The sequence below is a fragment of the Mirounga angustirostris genome, unplaced genomic scaffold (genome assembly GCF_029215605.1).
Source record: "Mirounga angustirostris isolate CCGP_5_RB_7025 unplaced genomic scaffold, mMirAng1.0.hap1 SCAF_5, whole genome shotgun sequence".
Classification (NCBI taxonomy): domain Eukaryota; kingdom Metazoa; phylum Chordata; class Mammalia; order Carnivora; family Phocidae; genus Mirounga; species Mirounga angustirostris.
The window spans coordinates 84,587,110-84,605,703 of record NW_026991713.1 but is presented as its reverse complement, the minus strand read 5'-3'; the positions used below and the strand labels follow the sequence as shown (position 1 = coordinate 84,605,703).

Below are 18,594 nucleotides of genomic sequence, written 5' to 3'. Positions count from 1 at the left end.
AGCTCAAGGTACTTTGGAGGCTCACTTTGCTGAACCTGTGATTGTCAAGTATATTTATGCTTCGTGTCCCTCTCCCTAAAAAAAAGGGGAAAAAATCAAGGATAAGGACAAGACAGCCCTTGGTTGCATTCTTACAATGCCAGGGTAAGTGAATCCCATCACATTTTCTTGGGAGAGTGGTTAAAAGTCCATTCCAGAATCCCACACCAGATTGTCTAATTTAGTATGTCTTCGGTGGGCACCAGGTATCTGAAATTTTAACAAGCATTCTAGGTGATGTGGATGCAGGTAGTCTGGGAAATTCACTTTTCAAAACAGTAAAAAGCTCTCAGGAGAAACCCAAAGTGGAAGAGAGCCACTGAAGTTAATGGGGTCACGGAAAAATCAGAATGCGTGGGCTGCAAAGACATCTCAAACCACCAGGGGGCCCAGGGAACTAAGGAGAGACATGGAATTCATATCCTGGAGTTAAAAGAGTAAAACTCAGACTCCTAATGAATTAACATTGTTTTCCTTTTTACATTAATGGTTTGCCTCTCTGAAAATTATCTCTAATCTGTACATTCCCCAAGATTTCCAAAAATATTTTGAATTTGTATTCTGACCGGCAAGAGAGCAGAGAAGAAAGCCAGGATTTCCTGGCTTCTGTCCTTCCCTCCCGTTTGTGGATTTCCCTGGAGAACGGAAGGGAGAAATGTACCAGGGACAGAAACATCTCCACATATTTCAGTTTAGGAGTTTCCTAGACCCATCATCACACTGTTTACCCTTTCATGGTTAAAAAAAAAAAAAAAGTGAGCTACTAACATAGAGAAGAATAAACATACCGATTAGAAAGATTGCATCTGAAGCTGATTTTCCATATTGCTGTTCCAGATATTTAGGCATGAAGGTGAACATATTAACAAATGCATTGAACTGTACAATGCTTATTAGTATGAAAAGCATGTAAACTGGGTTGCATAAAAGACTTTTCATGAACGGTAAAAAATCTGAAATGAAAGAATGACAATAGTGTTAAACTAGCTTGGCTTTGCATTTTAAGATTGACTTTTTCTAAAACATGAACCTCCCCTCCCAAATTAAGATTTTTGCTTATAGTGCACATACTGGGTTTTGTTTTGCTTTATTTTGTTTTGTTACCTCTTGAAAGCCAAAGGGTACCCTCTGCAAGTCAGTAATGCAGCTGACTGGGCAGGGAGCCAAACATAACAGTTTTACCATCACTAAGTTGTTATTGTGTCTTAAGGAAAAACTATAACATGACCAAAATATTGTCTGCATTCACACCAGTTCCTTTTTTTCCCTTCTATTAATAGCCTCTCTTTTCTAGAGATCATCTAGACTGAAAGATGCTTGTTCTGTTTTTAAAGTTTAGAAGGAGATCAACTTGATAAAGTTCACACTCAAATATTGATATTATTGTTCCTGAGCATTTAAAATATGTGGAAATTCATGGGATATAATTTTCTCAAGTACTGGGTATTTTTCTACTTCCTCAGAACAACAGTTTGGTCCTGTCAGAGGTTCACACTGGATACACAATGAAACCACCTGGAGATCTTTTAAAATACAAAACACCAGTTTCCACTCTCTGAGATCTTGATTCATTTGGTACATACTAAGGGTTATGTAAATGATATAACCCAAACTTTCCCCTGTTGGTGTGGACTGACACAGCTTAGGGCCAAATTTGTGGCCCATCTCTTGGAAATGTTCCAAGGTCACCCTGCCACCATTTTGGAGTCAAAGTCTCACTTATAATTAGTTTTCACTTTTCCTATCTTCACATTCTTTGTCTTGATTTCCTTACTTATTGTGTATTTTTTGCTCAATAAGCTGCCTGAAATCCAAAGAATCAATAAATAAACAAACTGAGAGAGAGAGAAGGTAGCATAGCTTAATGCAAAGAAATCTATTTTGGCTGTAGAATTCATATTTATGAATAAAGTACATGGCAGGTGAGAAAGTTGTGTTCAGAGCACTTTGGAGCTTTTTAAGTTGTCCATATTTGTTGACATCTCTGTCCTAATAGATGAGTCTCAGTAGTTCAAATCTCTTTTCTGTATGTCTCATACTAAGCTCCACTTGTTTTCTTTTCTTTTTTTTTTTTTTTTTTAAGATTTTATTTATTTATTTGACAGAGAGAGACACAGCGAGAGAGGGAACACAAGCAGGGGGAGTGGGAGAGGGAGAAGCAGGCTTCCCGCTGAGCAGGGAGCCCGATGCAGGGCTCGATCCCAGGACCCTGGGATCATGACCTGAGCCGAAGGCAGATGCTTAACGACTGAGCCACCCAGGCGCCCCGCTCCACTTGTTTTCTATATGTCTCATACTAAGCTCAGTTCTTTCCCCAACTGATCTTTGCAGATCACAAACAATATTCTGTGTTAAAATCTTCTATCAGTCCATATCAGCCTTTCCAAAGGAATTGTTAATATAATCATGACCACCCTGGAATTTGAAAGGTTCTGAATTGGCTTCTAATGATCTGAGAAGTATTATGTTTAATAGTAGTTTAAGTGAATGTGTAATTGTTAATAAAAATTCTGTGCAAACAGGTCTTATAATTTATGGGTGTTGGTAGAAGTAGCAACATCAACAATAATAACACTAATACTAATAGCAGTAATAATAGTAATATGTGCCAGACCTCCTTTTACCCTCACACAACAACTCTGTAATAATAAGTACTGTTATTACCCCATTTTACAGATAAGGAGACTGAGTCCCTCTTTACCTTGTAAATGAACAATCTCTAAGAATTCCAAGGCCCAGGTCATACCTCGTACTAATTAAATCAGACCTCCTGGGAATACTACAGTATTTCTGGGCATCAGTAATTTTTTAAAATTTCCCAGGTAATTCCAACATATGGACAAGTTTGAGAATCAGTGTTCTTGAACATTAAACACTTAGACTACTTTAGCTTAGTTTCCCATAGAAACACTTTCTGTAAATTATTCTTTGAACTTTTATTGAAGATGTATCCAAAAAGGAAAAAAAAAATTCCTGTTCTATAAAATATGCATTTGTACTTGCTGGAAAACTACTACGTGGTTCGATATTGCCTGCATTATACATCATATGATGAGTTTTTCTTTTTTTTACAATGTGTTACTTGGAGAACACTTTCTCTTTAAGAATTCTTCTTCTTCTCTCTATCAAATATAGAGAGTTATGGGACTTATCATGTTTTCTTTCCCTGCCTTAACTTGAAGGAAGCTCACAGTCAAGCTAACATTTTTTTATTTCAGAACTATATATTTATTTGCAATAGTGTATATTTTTTCCTCCTTTTGTTCTCAGTTCGAATTTCTTTTTTTTTAATTAGACCTATGTTCTCTATAAAAAAAGATTTTTTAAAAGCAAATGGGAATTTATTTAGTGTCTGAATTGAAATAAAATTTTATATACATACTGATTACAGATAGTTTGGCTTCCAAATTATATTACTTATTCCCAAGTAGTAGCACAGGAAGACTCAGACTTGTTAGACATTATTGACTACTGACTGTTAATGACAAATTGTCTTAATGCACCCTAGCGTGATATAGTGTTAGAATGAAATAGAGACACATCTCTAAAAAACAAAAAGTAAATTATATAGTATTTAGAATTCTTATATTTGCCTTTAGTGATTCCATCCTTTTCCTTCTTGACCTCTTCTCTTTGTTTCTCTTTTTTGTCATTTTTAATGACGTCTGCATTATTCTTTAGTCCTTCCTTTGGAAGCGTTTTGGGCAAAAAGAAAAAAGGAATGGCAGTGAGCACATTCACTCCTGCACAAATCAAAAAGCCAAACCACCATGCACCAACCCAACGAGTATCAGTGGGAGTTATGGTCAGATCATCTGTAAAGAAATATACACATTTTATTAGCTGGTCACGATTTCCTGCATGAACTATAGAAAGTTATTAATATTACTATTATATTATTAATAAAACCAGTTCTCAGGTTTTATCCAAGTACAGACCTTGTAAACAATTTAGACATTCATAAAATTTGTCTGACAACATGTGGTATTACAATACTGCCTAGCAATAAATTATTTTGGTTCTCTGTCCTCTCCTGTAGGGAATTTATAAACAGATATTTATGAACTAATTCCAAGCTCTATTTAACTACATATAAATGATTATTTGATTAAAAGAAATTCAGACCTACGTTGTCTTTATATCTCTTGAGAAAAGGAAACATGGTTGTGACACAATAGAAAGAGCACTGGCTTTTGTGTCAGAAGGTCAGCATTTTAACCTGTTTTCTTGCTCACTGGTTTGAAATATTCGAAAAATTATTTAAACTCCTTTACTCCAGTTTGCACACCTGAAAAGTAGAATTAGTCAACTCACCGAGTTGACCCACTAAAGCAAGAACTACCTGTGATAACATAACTGAAGGTGATTTGTATATTCTAGACCTATAAATAAATTTTATTGAATTACCTGTGTTCACAGATCCAGTGTCAACATAAACATTTGCACAGAATGATGCTAACAAAAGTCCAATCAAAGGACCAATGATAGCTCCTGTTTCTACAAACCCTAAAAATAAATGAAAATACAAAGTTATAGTATAGTTATATACCCACATAAAGAGTCCTAATTCCATAAAGAGTCTGAAGACTGCATTGTTTTTGCCTCAGATATGTTTGCCTTAAACTTTCAATTTGTGAGAAAATTAAGCTTTATGTACATATAAGTAACCAGTTTATTTCTGTTAATGTGGAGAAAAAGAACCTCAAGATTTAAAACCACTTTCTCTAGGCCTCCAAATTCTCTTGCGTGATAAATCGCAAGTAAATCTGCTGTAGGAGCATAGGCTGGGATCACACTGTTGACAAAACCACAACACAGAGTGAGATTCTTTTGCTGCTTTCCGTACGCACATTTTCGGAGGAATTCTAGACCAGCACCACATTACAATAAATTTCTCATGGCATGTTTCTCAGAAAGCTTTCACTCCCACATTTCTGATTTGAAACCTCTTCTGGCTATGTCCTCACCATTACTGCTACTTCTCTTCTTTCATCATGATCTCCTTTCTTATCCTTCAATTCTTGTCTTCCATTCTCATCAGTCCCCTCTGCCCTCAAGACTTCTTACTCATCTAGAATTTCATCATCAGTGAGCTCATGGCTTATCTACAATTCAGAATCGAGGCTGAGCCTTCCTGGCTGCTGGAAACCCAGACAGCTTCTCCAGCTTCTTCTACTTGTTCCTCCTTACTTCAAAATATGTCTTCTGCCTTCTCCACCGTTCCGTAGGCTAACCCTCTCCTGGACACAGACCTGACTTCTTGACCGCAACCCCTTCTATCTTCTCTGAGGTCTTGCTCAACTAAACATGCCCTTTCTTGTGTTGGTTCAGTCCCCCTGATTCACTGATTACAGTATCTCACATCCACCCTGCTTTCTTTCCTTTCACTAGACTCTGCATTTACACCCTCACCACTTCCTGAATCTACTCAAATGCTTCCACATTCTTCTCAAAATACTTGCAGGTAGCACCAGTGTTCTTTTTGCCACTTATTTGGTGTCCTTTTCTGGTCTCCATTCTCCTAACTCTTTATGTTATTTGACTTTGCAGGCTAGCTCCTCTTTTGAATTTTCCTCCTAATACTTTCACAAAACTATGCACTTATTGTTTACTCTTTCCCTTGTGACTACTCCTTTGATTTTCTTCTTCCTATTCTGCTCAATAACTAAAAGTGTTCCCTAGTGTTTTAACCTAGGATTTCTCACTATATATGGCTTCCCAGGACAAAACTTGTTTTTCTCCCTCAATTTCATTTATTTTCTCTATATAAGTGATTCTCAAAATTCATTTCTAGCTTTTATATTCTCTCCTAAACTTCAAAGCCATACATGGAACTATTTTCTTCCATGGTATAGCTTATTGACTTATAGTTATTTAATTATATGCATGTGCACATTTATTTCATTTTCTTAAGTCTAATTTTTTTCAGATTTAATTACACACAGGTATTTATCAGATTTGGTTGATTTATAATTATGTAGTTATTTATATACTAAACCTTATATGGACTATGTCTCATTCATCTTAGTACATATAGAGATTATTACTATTATTTCCATATATTATACGCCCTAGTATTTATTGAATAAAGAAATACAGATTATAACACGGTGTTTGTTAATTTATTGCAGGCAAGTATTTGTATTCTTTCAAGATAAGTACGTGAAGGGATTTGAAAGGACAGAAAAGAAAAACATCGCAAAATCTTATTGCAAAATCAATGAGTGATCAAAAATTGCCAAAGATTACTCGGGGTAAGGATCTCTAAATATTTTGACCTATCTTCGTTATGTGTAGCTCTGTTCTGATCCTCTTTCACCCTCTTTGACATTTCTGGTTCTTAAAATATATGTCTACATTAATAGCAAAATGTCTCCAGACTAAAAGTTACACTTTTGTAAATAACAACAGATGGAATAACTAAAGAATACAAATAAGTTATTCATAATAAATTAAGAACATTTAGGAGACTGGAAGACAACATAAGAAGGTAGATCTTATTTTGGTTATTGTGGGAGGTGACATTGATGGATTTTAGAAAAGGAAATTTCAAGAAACATTCCCAAAAGTATGAACCAGATATTTGTGAAGAATCTGAAAAAGCCTGACTAGCATGGAGAGATTGTGAAGAAACTAGACTGAGTAATAAGTGGAGAGGTCAGATTTAGTAAAGAAAGAGCCAGTATGTTTTATAGACATGGTAGAGAAGACATGATTAAAACAATATTTGAGAAAAAATATACTGTAAAAATGTTTATAAGAAATTGAAAGAAAATGCTAGTAACTAATGAAGATGTTATAATAATCTACAGATGAAGTAGACCCAAACAAAAATAGAGGTAATGAAAATAGAAAGATTTTGAATATGAGACATTTTAAAGAAAACATTGGTAAATCACTTAACAGACTTGATATAGAGTGGTGCCAAAGAAATGGATGAGTCAAAGAGGACTCTGGGGGCAACTAGATGAGTGGTATTTTTTTTAATTTATTTATTAGAGAGAGAGAGAGTGAGAGAGAGAGCGCAAGAGGGGGAAGGGTTAGAGGGAGAAGCAGACTCCCCGCTGAGCAGGGAGCCCGATGTGGGACTCGATCCCGGGACTCCAGGATCATGACCTGAGCCGAAGGCAGTCGCTTAACCAACTGAGCCACCCAGGTGCCCATGAGTGGTATTTTTAATAGCAAAAAGCAGAGTTAGAAAAGTAGCTTTTTTGGAGTTAGCTTAATTCAGTAAACTTTTATTGATTACCAGCTGTACCAAGGTACTCTGGTCGTCATTCTGGAAATCACTGAGTCCGAGTAACTGACATCTACCTGTAAGGAACTTCCTTTCCTGAGAAGAGGCTAAGGCAGATTTTCAGACTCACCAATATAAAAAGGAGAGTTTTCAGATTTGGCAAAATCTTCTATGTAGGAAATACCCAAAGGCATGATGGGAGTTTCACCAATTCCACGTATGATATTTCCTACTAGTACGTATACCCACATCAATGATTTAACTTCTTTCACACAGTCTGTATTTAAAGAAAAAAAAGATATGGTATTAGTGATTTGGTAGTAAAATATCAGTAATACTTAATTCTACATTTTTGGTAAACATTTCACAGTTCTTATGTGACATGGCATCTTGTCAGTGATTTATACTACTATGTCAGCAATGTATCATTGGACCATCCCACTTGCATTTTCTGACAGGATACTTAGGTATGGTCAAATGTAAGTGGTATCTGGGAGCCAATTCCTACTGGGTTGGGATAGATGAAGAGTATACACATCTCTTTTCAATTTAGTATTTAATGGCAACACATTGGTAGTTTGATGACAGTATTTATGCACAGAAATTGACAAACACTAAAAGCCAGAACTTTTTCCCTGCAGAGAGATAGTTTATCAGCAACTACTGAACCCAGTTAGCTGCTGTGAGAGCTACCCCACTTCTATACTAACTCAGGGAAGAGAAAAGAAACACAATTATCTCTCCCTAGAACTGATACTGTAAGATTTAAATAAGAATCTCACTGAAGTCTGAGTTCTCTATAGCTCTAATTACTTTATAGAAACTAAAAATATTTAACTGGGTAGTAATCGCATTTTCTCTGTAGGACCTACTGTATGCTGTAACCACCAAATAATTTTTAACAGAGAAACCCAGCCCAATCCTTGGAGCAGTACTGCTTAGTGGAATAACAAAGAGTAGGCCAAAGAGAATGAAAGGGAGGAAGAGAGGCAGTTGTCTGAAAACAGCCAATTCTGTTCTAAGCCATACAGCTATCAAGCCAGGAGGATACTCTGTAGGGTCATGTTTTCAGGAAAGTGAATGACAACTTATTTTTATCTCCTATAATCTGCCCAGGTACTCACAGATGTGAGGCTCCTGAGCACAGCTGGGCCTGGAAATATCTTGTGAGGTTTATCTCTCAGTCTTTCCCAATCCAGAAAATCATAACGTCCATTTCTGGGTATTCATGTGGTTTTTTTTTTATGGTGAGCGCAGTGATTTGTGTCTAGAGATCACAGGCAAATTCTAGGCCTACTCCAGGACAAAATTTAACATGTTTCAGGTGATCAAAGAATTAATGTACGTTTCTGGAGATTCACTAGACTGGAAAGGTTTTGATTTAAATATTACAATGCGGGCGCCTGGGTGGCTCAGTTGGTTAAGCAACTGCCTTCGGCTCAGGTCATGATCCTGGAGTCCCGGGATCGAGTCCCGCATTGGGCTCCCTGCTCAACAGGGAGTCTGCTTCTCCCTCTGCCCTCTTCCTTCTCGTGCTCCCTGTCTCTCATTCTCTCTCTCAAATAAATAAATAAAATCTTTTAAAAATAAAAATAAATAAATAAATATTACAATGCATATTTAAAAAAAAAAATAGAAAATAAGACCTAGGTCAGTCTTTGGCAAAAGTCAGTTTAAGAAGAGAATATAGGCCACCATTGACGTCACTGGCTTTTTTGTTTGTTTGTTTCTTTCTTTCTGTCCCCAGGGAGTTGCTTTGGCTTAGAGTTTCTGAGACAGCTATTCTTACACTCCTTGAAGCTGTTTAGTTTCCTCTGATTCCATGCCAGCAGTGAAATTCCCAGCCTTGGGGACCAATGTAACCCCCACTGATATGAATCCAGCATAAAAATGTCCTCATCAGAGGAAGAGAAGTTCTGGTCTGTGGTCAATCAATGGGTTACTTCCAGACTAAGCATCACCAGAAGATTATATAGGAGGTCCCTTAACATATGAAGGAGTAGAAGCTGGCATGTTGGTGCCTGGGCCTGCAGAAAGCCAGAAGAAGCACCACTATTGTGTCAGACTATAAATTAGTACCTCTGGTAAAGAGGAAGAAGTAGGGCAGAAAGACAAGTTCCTACTTCAGCAGAAAGAGAATAGAGTAAATCAAGGTTATAGCATACTTGCCTGCTTTCTCTGCTACAGATCAGTGCTATAACACACATCTTTTTGTTTTTATTTCCATTACTCATTTACAAATCATCAGCCTAAATCCATCTTTCTAAGATGTTTTCCTCTATAGAATTAACTCTAAGTCGTCCTTGGATGGATGTCTCTGACTTATTTTTAAATAACCATTGCAAAAATAAATAAATAAATAAATAACCATTACAAAGAACAGATAAGACATTCTTATTAAGTATATTCAAATATAAGAGGAATAACATTTAAATTATGAGCCATTTCTATTTCCTTCCATGATCTCCTCCAAAATCTCTGAAAAAAAATGTCTTTTGTTCATTTACCTTACTCACTTAACCAAACTTAATAACATTCAAAGCCCCTCAGCAGAAAGTGTTCAGTTACAAATTCACTGAACAGAAAGCAATACAATGAAGTACACAACCTGATGGATCTTCTGTTGGTCTGAAAATCTGGGTTCCATTTTCCATACACAAGAAACTGTTTGAGGACAAATTGCCTAAAACTGAAACTGTAGATTCATATTCATATCTGTATGAACACAGGGAAAACATGGTGATGTTAGGGAGCCAATGAAGACAATGTGAGCATTGTGCAGATTAACAACTCCTGCTTCACATAAGACACAACATCCAAATCCAGGAAAGATTTCATTTTGCCACCTAATCATCATAAATTAATATCACTGAAAAGAACTTGCCACTCACTGTCAACGTACAATCACTTGACAGCTAGCTTTCTTTTTTTTTTTTTTTTAGAGAGAGATTGAGAGACAGAGAGCACGAGAGGGAAGAGGGTCAGAGGGAGAAGCAGACCCCCCGCTGAGCAGGGAACCCAATGTGGGACTTGATCCTGGGACTCCAGGATCATGACCTGAGCCAAAGGCAGTCGCTTAACCAACTGAGCCACCCAGGCGCCCTGACAGCTAGCTTTCAATTATCTGTAGGGGGATGATATACCTTTTAAATTATCTGGCATCAACCTTCAGTGGTTTTTAGGTGATCATTTCCTGGAAATAATTACTGTGGGATAAGGAACAAAAACCAAGAAAAATAATAGATTCAACAAAGTGTAATTAAAGGCTCTGGGGAGAAAAACAACACAACAAAAAAAGTCTCCCACTTTCTGAGAATCCAAACAATAATTCCTTCATGTGTTCATTAATGCCCTCAGAGAAACAAAACATGTACCCATTATAATGAGAAAACTTAGGAGAATCTCAAACACTGTGGCGGCACAATGTAATGTCTTTTTCTCTTCTCATGAGAACAAAAGTGTTAATAAACTCTGACCATTTATCTTAGGCAAATTACCACAAGATCCACATGCCCTTTCTCAGAAAGAAAATTACTTGCTGCAACAATGGCGGAAAATATGTCCAGCTCTCTTTGTTAGAACTTGCACTGGGTTGGTTTCTATATTTCTATTAGATAAGAGAAAGCCAAAGAAAACTTGCCTTTCTGAGTTTCAAATGAGCTAAAGAGTGTTATGCTTGGATGTCACCAATAGTCCTAATTACTATGTTATAGAACATAATAAAAAGGGTTAAAATACCTTCCCCTTAGAATAACTGCCCAGTCATACCCATAGAATTTGGCTATGAATCGTGGACAAAGGCTTCTGTCTCCACATCCATAATCCCATGAGACATGGAAGCTTCAGACAAAAAAAGAAGAAGAAGGAGAAGGAGAAGGAGAAGGAGAAGGAGAAGGAGAAAGAAGGAGAAGGAGAAGGAGAAAGAAGGAGAAGGAGAAGGAGAAGAAGAAAAAGGAGGAGGAGGAGGAGGAGGAGGAGGAAAAGAATAATACCTTTGGCAGAGTGTAGAAAGAAATGAAAATAATAGCTGAATATTACTTGATATTGTCTTGGATAGGATGGGATAGGGTAGGAAAGGAAATAAAAGAACAGTAGAAATTCTTTGCCTTGAAACCACTGATCCCTTCAGAAATACCTGAAAGTTAAAATATCTTTTTCATTTAAATTACCTACTTAAAACCCAATAACTCATTCCATGTCCATTCATTCCCCAAACATCAGCAAAATGGTAGTAAATGGATTTTAAAATAGGAAAGGAAAGGTATAATGTCATATGGATAAAGAGAAGGGAAGATTTGACAAAAAGAGAGAGTTTAATAGGATTTTGAAAATGGAAAAGCAGTTGAGTGATCACTAGATTTGTAGATATGAGAAACACAGCCCTGAGTAAGTGCCTGTAGGAGAGCAACTAAACACATGCCACACAAACCTGGAAAACTTCAGGCAAGAAACAAGATACTTCTAAAATGAGAATATGCATAGTCCCAAAAGAAGATTGCTTTAAAGTGTGTATAAAGAGCAGTTAAGCCTTTATAGACATCCTCTGCCATTGCAACTGAATGTGGCCTTTGCTCTAGAGACTAAATAGACACCGAGGATAGGGAAGCCATACTAAAAACTGCAGATATTAGGTTAAAAAAAATCGACATACCGAAAAATGAGATTCCCACTCCCATGTGCTGATAGTTTATGGGCAGTTCTGAGCCACCTAAAAAATAACCAGTCCCTGTACAAATCACCCGACAAAGAAGTCCCCCGTTGATTAAGACTTATACACACACACAGAACTTCCAGTTAGCTTGTTGTTGTTATTCCTCTCTCTTAAATATGAATAGATAACCAAGAACCACCAGATATATGGGGAAAGCCTGTAATAGTAAAGATAGAGACAAAACAAATAAAAACTGTACATTCAGAGAAAACAGAGAGAATGAAGAGAGATGAAGAAAATTTAGATGGAAAAAGACATTGCATTCTTGAAAGAAGAACAAAATGTTCCTTAAAAAGATACATTCAAAGAACAAAAGAGTCATTGGAAAATTCCCAAGAATAATGGTGAGAGAAAATTTCAAGGAAGGAGCCATGCACCAAGCCTAGGGAGATTCCAGTTCAGATTGCAGACAGAGGATTGATGGTGACATAGAGGTATCTCTAAGACAAAAATGAAACCCTGTGATATGTATGAGCATTTTGAGATGTTGCCCTATCAGTGGAGAGTTTGGTGATTAGTGAGAGATAAAAAGAAAATGACTCAAATAAAAAGGGAACAATTATTAAATCCAAGGAAAATAAAGATGATATAAGAAAGGAATGACAGCATGGTTCAGCAGTGAAAGATACTTACATAGTCATACACATGGAAATAGTGAATATAATTTTATAGCAGAAAATCAATATATATTACATAACACAAAAGTATTAACAACTAAAAGGATAAACATTTACTTAGAACCATGGAGGCAAATAGCAGAAGAAAGAACTAAAAGAGTTGCAAGTAGCTACTCCTGGAAAGCAGTAATATGGACAATGTTGAAGGGACAGGGGATAAATTTTTTCAATATAATTTTAATTTTACAAGTTGGTGCACGTATTACTTTGGTAAAATTAAAATAAAAATCAACCTTCAGACTGGCCTGTCTCTTAATGACCTACATACAAGTAAACAGAACCTCATTGTAATTAGAAGTGTCTAAATAGTCCCCGGAAAAGAATAAGCCCACATTTTGCCAGGTCCTAAAATTTTTTCATCAGACTCCACTCCATAAAATCCCAAATCTCTGTTTCATAGGTGGAAAAATGTGACTATGTAAGTGAAGCAAGGCAGCCCAGAGCACAACAGACTGGTGGAATGGAATCTCCATCTTTCAGCTCCCATTGCGGTGCTCTGTGCTTTTAGGAAGTATTGCTCCTAGAAAAGAAATTTCAAGTTTCATTCCATACAATCAAAAGTTGAGCTTAAAAAGTCATCAGAAACTGGAATACTTACAGGTCCATGAGGAAATGAGGTAGAGATTGTAAGAAACACCCTATGCCCATAACCACACATCCGACACCAATCAGTATAGGTCTATGCAATTTGGTTCCAAAATAACTCACAAATATAATCAACAAAAGATTTCCTAGGAAAAAAATTGAGATAAAAAAATGAATATTTCAATAAGAATGAACAATAGCTTAGCTTCATCCAATCATTTACTATCTGGCATTTATTGTATAAAAACTCTCTCAAATACCAGGACTGGTGCTAGGGGGATGCATGAAGCAATAAATGAATAAGACACAACTCGTGCCTTGAAGAAGGACTCTGTTTCACAATTCGGCAAATATGTAAACAGATCTCTGTGGAACACCAACATTTAAAGAGGGCAGAAGAAGAGAAGCCAGTGGGACTGGGCAATGGTTCTGAGAGATGTTAAAGACTCTGTGTGTGATTATGTAGCTTAGAAAAATGGGATGCCAAAGTAGGTGTTAGACTGTATGTCACCTCTGGCCTTTCCCTCCATGTCTGCTCCATGCTTGAAAAGAGAAGCCAAAGTCAAATTCAGATAGATTTATGTTTTAACTCATGATTTAAATGTAACTAAATATTGGTCAATATATCCAAGCCAGGGATCTATGTTTGTTTTTACTTATCTCCTTAGAAGTAAAAAACAGTAGGTCTTCACTTCTCCAACTGGGTCTTAGAAGTAAGTCTTGCTTTGAGAAGTAAATTCAATGAAAAATTTATCCACATCTTAGGATGAAATTTAAGGATAAAGAAACTAATTGGGGAGGCCCCATTCCAATGGACAAGACTTGATGAGAATGGCGTAAAGGGTTGAAAGAACCAAACACATGAGGAAGTTCTCATATGATACATTTTAAATTCAGTGATCAATATTTTCCCTGATCTACTCTACATAAGGAAAATCTCTATGATGAGCTTGAGAATGATAAAAATTTAAAAAACTCTCCCTCAAGTTGTTAATAATTTTCCAAGTAGTAGTGTATATTTTGAAGACTTTTCTTTCCATATCTGTTTTGCTCTAGTCTGCCTTGTTAAGAAGAGATGTCAGTGCCTATATTTTGTTTCATATGGACGGTGCCTCACCAATTGCCACCACACTGGCCTCCCTAGGTTTCTAAAATCCCCATCATCAAAGCCAACCACGTTGAAAGTATTATCTCTAGAAAGCCACCGTTCAAAAGCCATATCCACTTTTGAAATGAGAAGAAAGGAAGAGACTTCTCTCCATGTAAGGGTGAGCATTTCAAGCTGCCTTTCTCTGTTGGTAAAATAATCACCATTGAGAGGGAATAGAAATGGATAGATAATATTTTTATCAAAGGTATGGAGAACACTGTCTATAAAAATTACCGAGGAAAGGTAAGCAAACTAATGCATTTATTGGCATCTGTAAATTACCTCTCCTCTTCCCTTCAGCAATTATTTCAGATCTTCACCATTTTTCTCAAGCCACCTATCGCCACTCACATTCCATAGTTAATACTTTTTACTTTGTCAAAAAAATTGGGGCAGTCAGGTTTCCCACCTCAATGGCTTTTCCACCTTCCTTCAGTTTGAGAGGTTGTGGTGCCCATCTGACCATCCAAGGTCTAACACCCTACTCCATTTCTCCAGCAACTTAGTCCAAGAATTAAAATCTTTCTTATACATTTTAAGTGTCTCCCTCTCTGCTGCATTTTAATTACAGATATTTTCTAGTTTCTCTCCAAACCGTCACCTGTAGTCACAGATTCCACTTCTTCCCCTCTCATTCTCTCCCAAAGTCACTGCTCTCTTTCTGCCTTCTAGCTTCTCTATCTACTCTTCAGCTAAAAGTGCCCAGGCCAAAATCATCAATTATCATATCATAAAACCCAGGGGATAGTTTTCTATCCTTGTCTAACTGGATGTGTCTAATGCTTTTGAGACTGCTGACAAATTCTTCTTTTGGAAACTTCTACTCCCTTGGTATCTATCATAACATTCTCTCCTGCTTCCCCTCTTAATTCTCTGACTATTCCTTCTCTTAACACTTTTGTGGGCTCCTTTCTTCCACCTATTCCTTAAGTATTGGTGCACCTCAGGGATCCACCCTTTGTCCATGGTACTTATCTCCCTGTACCCTCTCCCTAAATAGCCTCATCTGTTCTTTAGTTTTAAAAACCACCCGTTTACTCAATAATCAGTAGCTCCAGCCCAAACAGCTCCTCCAAGGCTTCTAGCTCATATAACTGCCATGAAGACATCATTACTCAAAGGCCTCACTGCTAATACCACAAATAATTTGCCTAAACAGAACTCATCATCATCCCCATAGCCACCACCACAGTCTTGTCCCCCTTTTCCTATTCTCTGTCTCAGCACCACTATCCACTCCACTGCCCAAGCTGTAAACCTGGGGTTTAGTGTAGATATTATATTTAATGTATTGGTAAGTATAGATATTATTTTTAATGTATTGTAGTGTAGTATAATGTATTGTAATTTAGTGTAGATATTATATTTAATGTATTGGTAAGCACAAATACTACTATATGACCAGTTGTTTTAATATTTTGATGATTTTATTCAAATAAAATGGGGTTTCTTTTTACTTTTATAATTTTTATTTTATGCAAGTTCCATAGCAAACACACAAGGCTAACCATAGTCGATTTCTCACTGCTGCCCATTTCTCCAGTCTCATATCTTAGTAATTCCCACATAAACTTTGTGAGTCAATAATATTGGGCTGAATGTTGCTCCCCATACAAATTACTACACTACCTTGCCCTTATGCTTCTTCTATTGGAATTCCCTTCACACTCATCCCTCTTTCTTCACCTAGAAAACTTTTTACTCATCCTCCAACATCTTCCCTAAGTAAGGCTGTGTCTTGATGTATGTTCCCATAGGACTTTGCATCTATCTATGCCACCGAACTTACTGCATTCAATTAAAATTATTATTGTACATTGATGCCCTCCATTAGATTGTGAGCTGAGTCCAGGCAGGACTGTATAAAGAGTTATTTCTAACTCCTTCACCAGGATCCAGCCCACAAGTGGTACTGAGTTGGGTTGGGGGGATAGGTTAAACACTAAGAGACAAGATCAAGCATCACCTGTTTTAGCTTTGCCTCTCCTCAATCCCGATTTTTCTTCCAGATATTGATTAAGTATATTAAAGGTAACTTTCACCTTGGAGGAAGTAGAAGCTACTCTAAAACTGTGAAAGAATAGTATTCATATTTCTATGCAGCTTTGTTTACAGGAGAAATCTCTCTCTTCCTCATTCTTCCCGTGTCTTCACATCTTCCCAGTCCTCCACAAAAATCAGACAGTAAGAATAGATTTTATTCTTTCCTAGAGTCTGTTTCTGAAATAAATTCAGGGAGATGTGAAAACAGTTTCTTTTTCCCTCTGGACTTAGAAAGAAGAATTGTTAACCTCCCAGAAACAGCAGGAGAAGAAAAATACTCGTGTTTTCCTTTAGAAAACAGCTTTGTTTACCATGATATATATCTTCTACATAGGAAGATAGAGTTTTAAGAATTATCAAATGATAGATTAAATATAAAAATTCTAAATACTCTGCTACTCATTCTAGCTGACCAAAAAACTATTAGAATAAAAAGTCCAATGGTTGGATATGTGGCAATATTCAGGTGTTATTTGGGGGATAATATTTAAATGAATTGTTTCTAAGAATATTGCAAAGTTAGCAAGGCTATCCATTCATTTTGGAAAACATGTTATTCAGTCAGATTAGACTAGTCAGATTAGTCCTAAAATTGCAAATAAGTAGAATAAAATTCAGACTAGTTTTATAGATAAAATATAAAAAGAAGTAATGCAAAAATAATTCATTACCAATCTCAAAACTCCCGTTAATAAATCCGACTAGAAATGTAGGGATGTTGAATTGTCTCTCTATTTGCGTGAGCATGGAATTCATGTAAGATCCAGATAGTGTTTTGGATACGAATGCACATGTTATTGCCAGAAGAAACATCTAGGGAGAAAAGAATATTAAAAAACACAGGAAAAATTTATTTTTGATCATATATTTTTGTATTTGTCACCTATTAACAAAATATCTTCTACCATAAGAATGGTTGTCTCCAACATAAGTAACCCTTGAATATGCAAGAAACTTTTAATGTGGTCTGTTCTTCTGGTCTTTCATGCCATGTTATCTCTTTGAAAACTCAAAGTAGGACTGATTAGTAATATTGAATTTTTTTAAAGATTTTATTTATTTATTTGAGACAGAGAGAATGAGAGAGACAGAGAGCACATGAGAGGGGGGAGGGTCAGAGGGAGAAGCAGGCTCCCTGCCGAGCAGGGAGCCCGATGCGGGACTCGATCCCGGGACTCCAGGATCATGACCTGAGCCGAAGGCAGTCGCTTAACCAACTGAGCCACCCAGGTGCCCCAGTAATATTGAATTTTGTCAGTAGTTGTAGCCTCATTATTTTATAGGCATATCTTGGACATACACAGAAACAGCCACTCTAAATAAGATATAGCTAATAGTTTGAATAGATCTTCAGCACTATAATGCTATCTGTAGTACAAAGAAGACATATACAATAATAAAAAAAGGAACGTGGCATTACACAAAGACATTATTTCTATAGCAAATTTGCTCAGGGTCTCTCCAAAGTAATAGGTAAATCATGCAACATTAGATTGCTGCTCACTCCCAGTTTATTTATTTAAAGCAATGTTATATGTTATATATACGTATTTATATATATATGTTATATTAAAGTAATTATAAACCATTATAAAAATGTTTCTAAACTGACCAGGCATTTGCTTTAAGGAATGAATATGAATACAATAAATTTCCATGTATTGAATCACATTTCCTGTATACTGGTAGAGTTTCAGAGGACAGTCAGGTTGATGTGATCCATAACAAAAATCAAGGACAACTTAACAAATAGAACTATTGTGATCACCAAAAGCTAGTATGATCTTACTAAAAAGGTGGAAAAGCCAAAATTTTGATAGTTTTATTAAATTAGAAAGAAACAGACTTAGATTTCAATAGAGGGCTTGGCAAATGAGTGTTATATACTGGGTAATAGTATGATTAGGTAGATTAAGCACTGCTTCAAGACCAACAAATTAGTGATGAATAGATTTAGGTTGTCCTGAATGGTGGTTTCCAACCCTATGCCATAGGACTTTTTCCTTGGTCCCACTTAAAGATGTTTCCTGATGACAATTCCATCCTTGGAGACAATTCAGTCTGCTCTCTAGCCAGCATACTCAAATCCCTAAAATCTTCACCCCTCCACCTTTCACATTCCCAATCTTGAACCAACCCCACAATTTATATT

The 18,594-nt window shown here is 36.5% G+C and overlaps 1 protein-coding gene across 1 annotated transcript in view; it reads right to left on the bottom strand.

Moving 5' to 3' along the window:
• SLCO1A2 (solute carrier organic anion transporter family member 1A2) overlaps window positions 1-17,255 on the bottom strand; it is a 36,303-nt gene extending 19,048 nt beyond the window's left edge. The window contains exons 1-7 of the mRNA XM_045868669.3: window positions 17,114-17,255; window positions 13,263-13,395; window positions 9,885-9,991; window positions 7,407-7,553; window positions 4,447-4,545; window positions 3,633-3,854; window positions 828-992 (exon numbers count right to left, since the gene is read on the bottom strand). Coding sequence (XP_045724625.2) covers window positions 828-992; window positions 3,633-3,854; window positions 4,447-4,545; window positions 7,407-7,553; window positions 9,885-9,991; window positions 13,263-13,395; window positions 17,114-17,255 — 1,015 coding nt within the window. The remainder of the gene's footprint in view (window positions 1-827; window positions 993-3,632; window positions 3,855-4,446; window positions 4,546-7,406; window positions 7,554-9,884; window positions 9,992-13,262; window positions 13,396-17,113) is intronic.
• Between the last annotated feature and the right edge of the window lie 1,339 nt (window positions 17,256-18,594).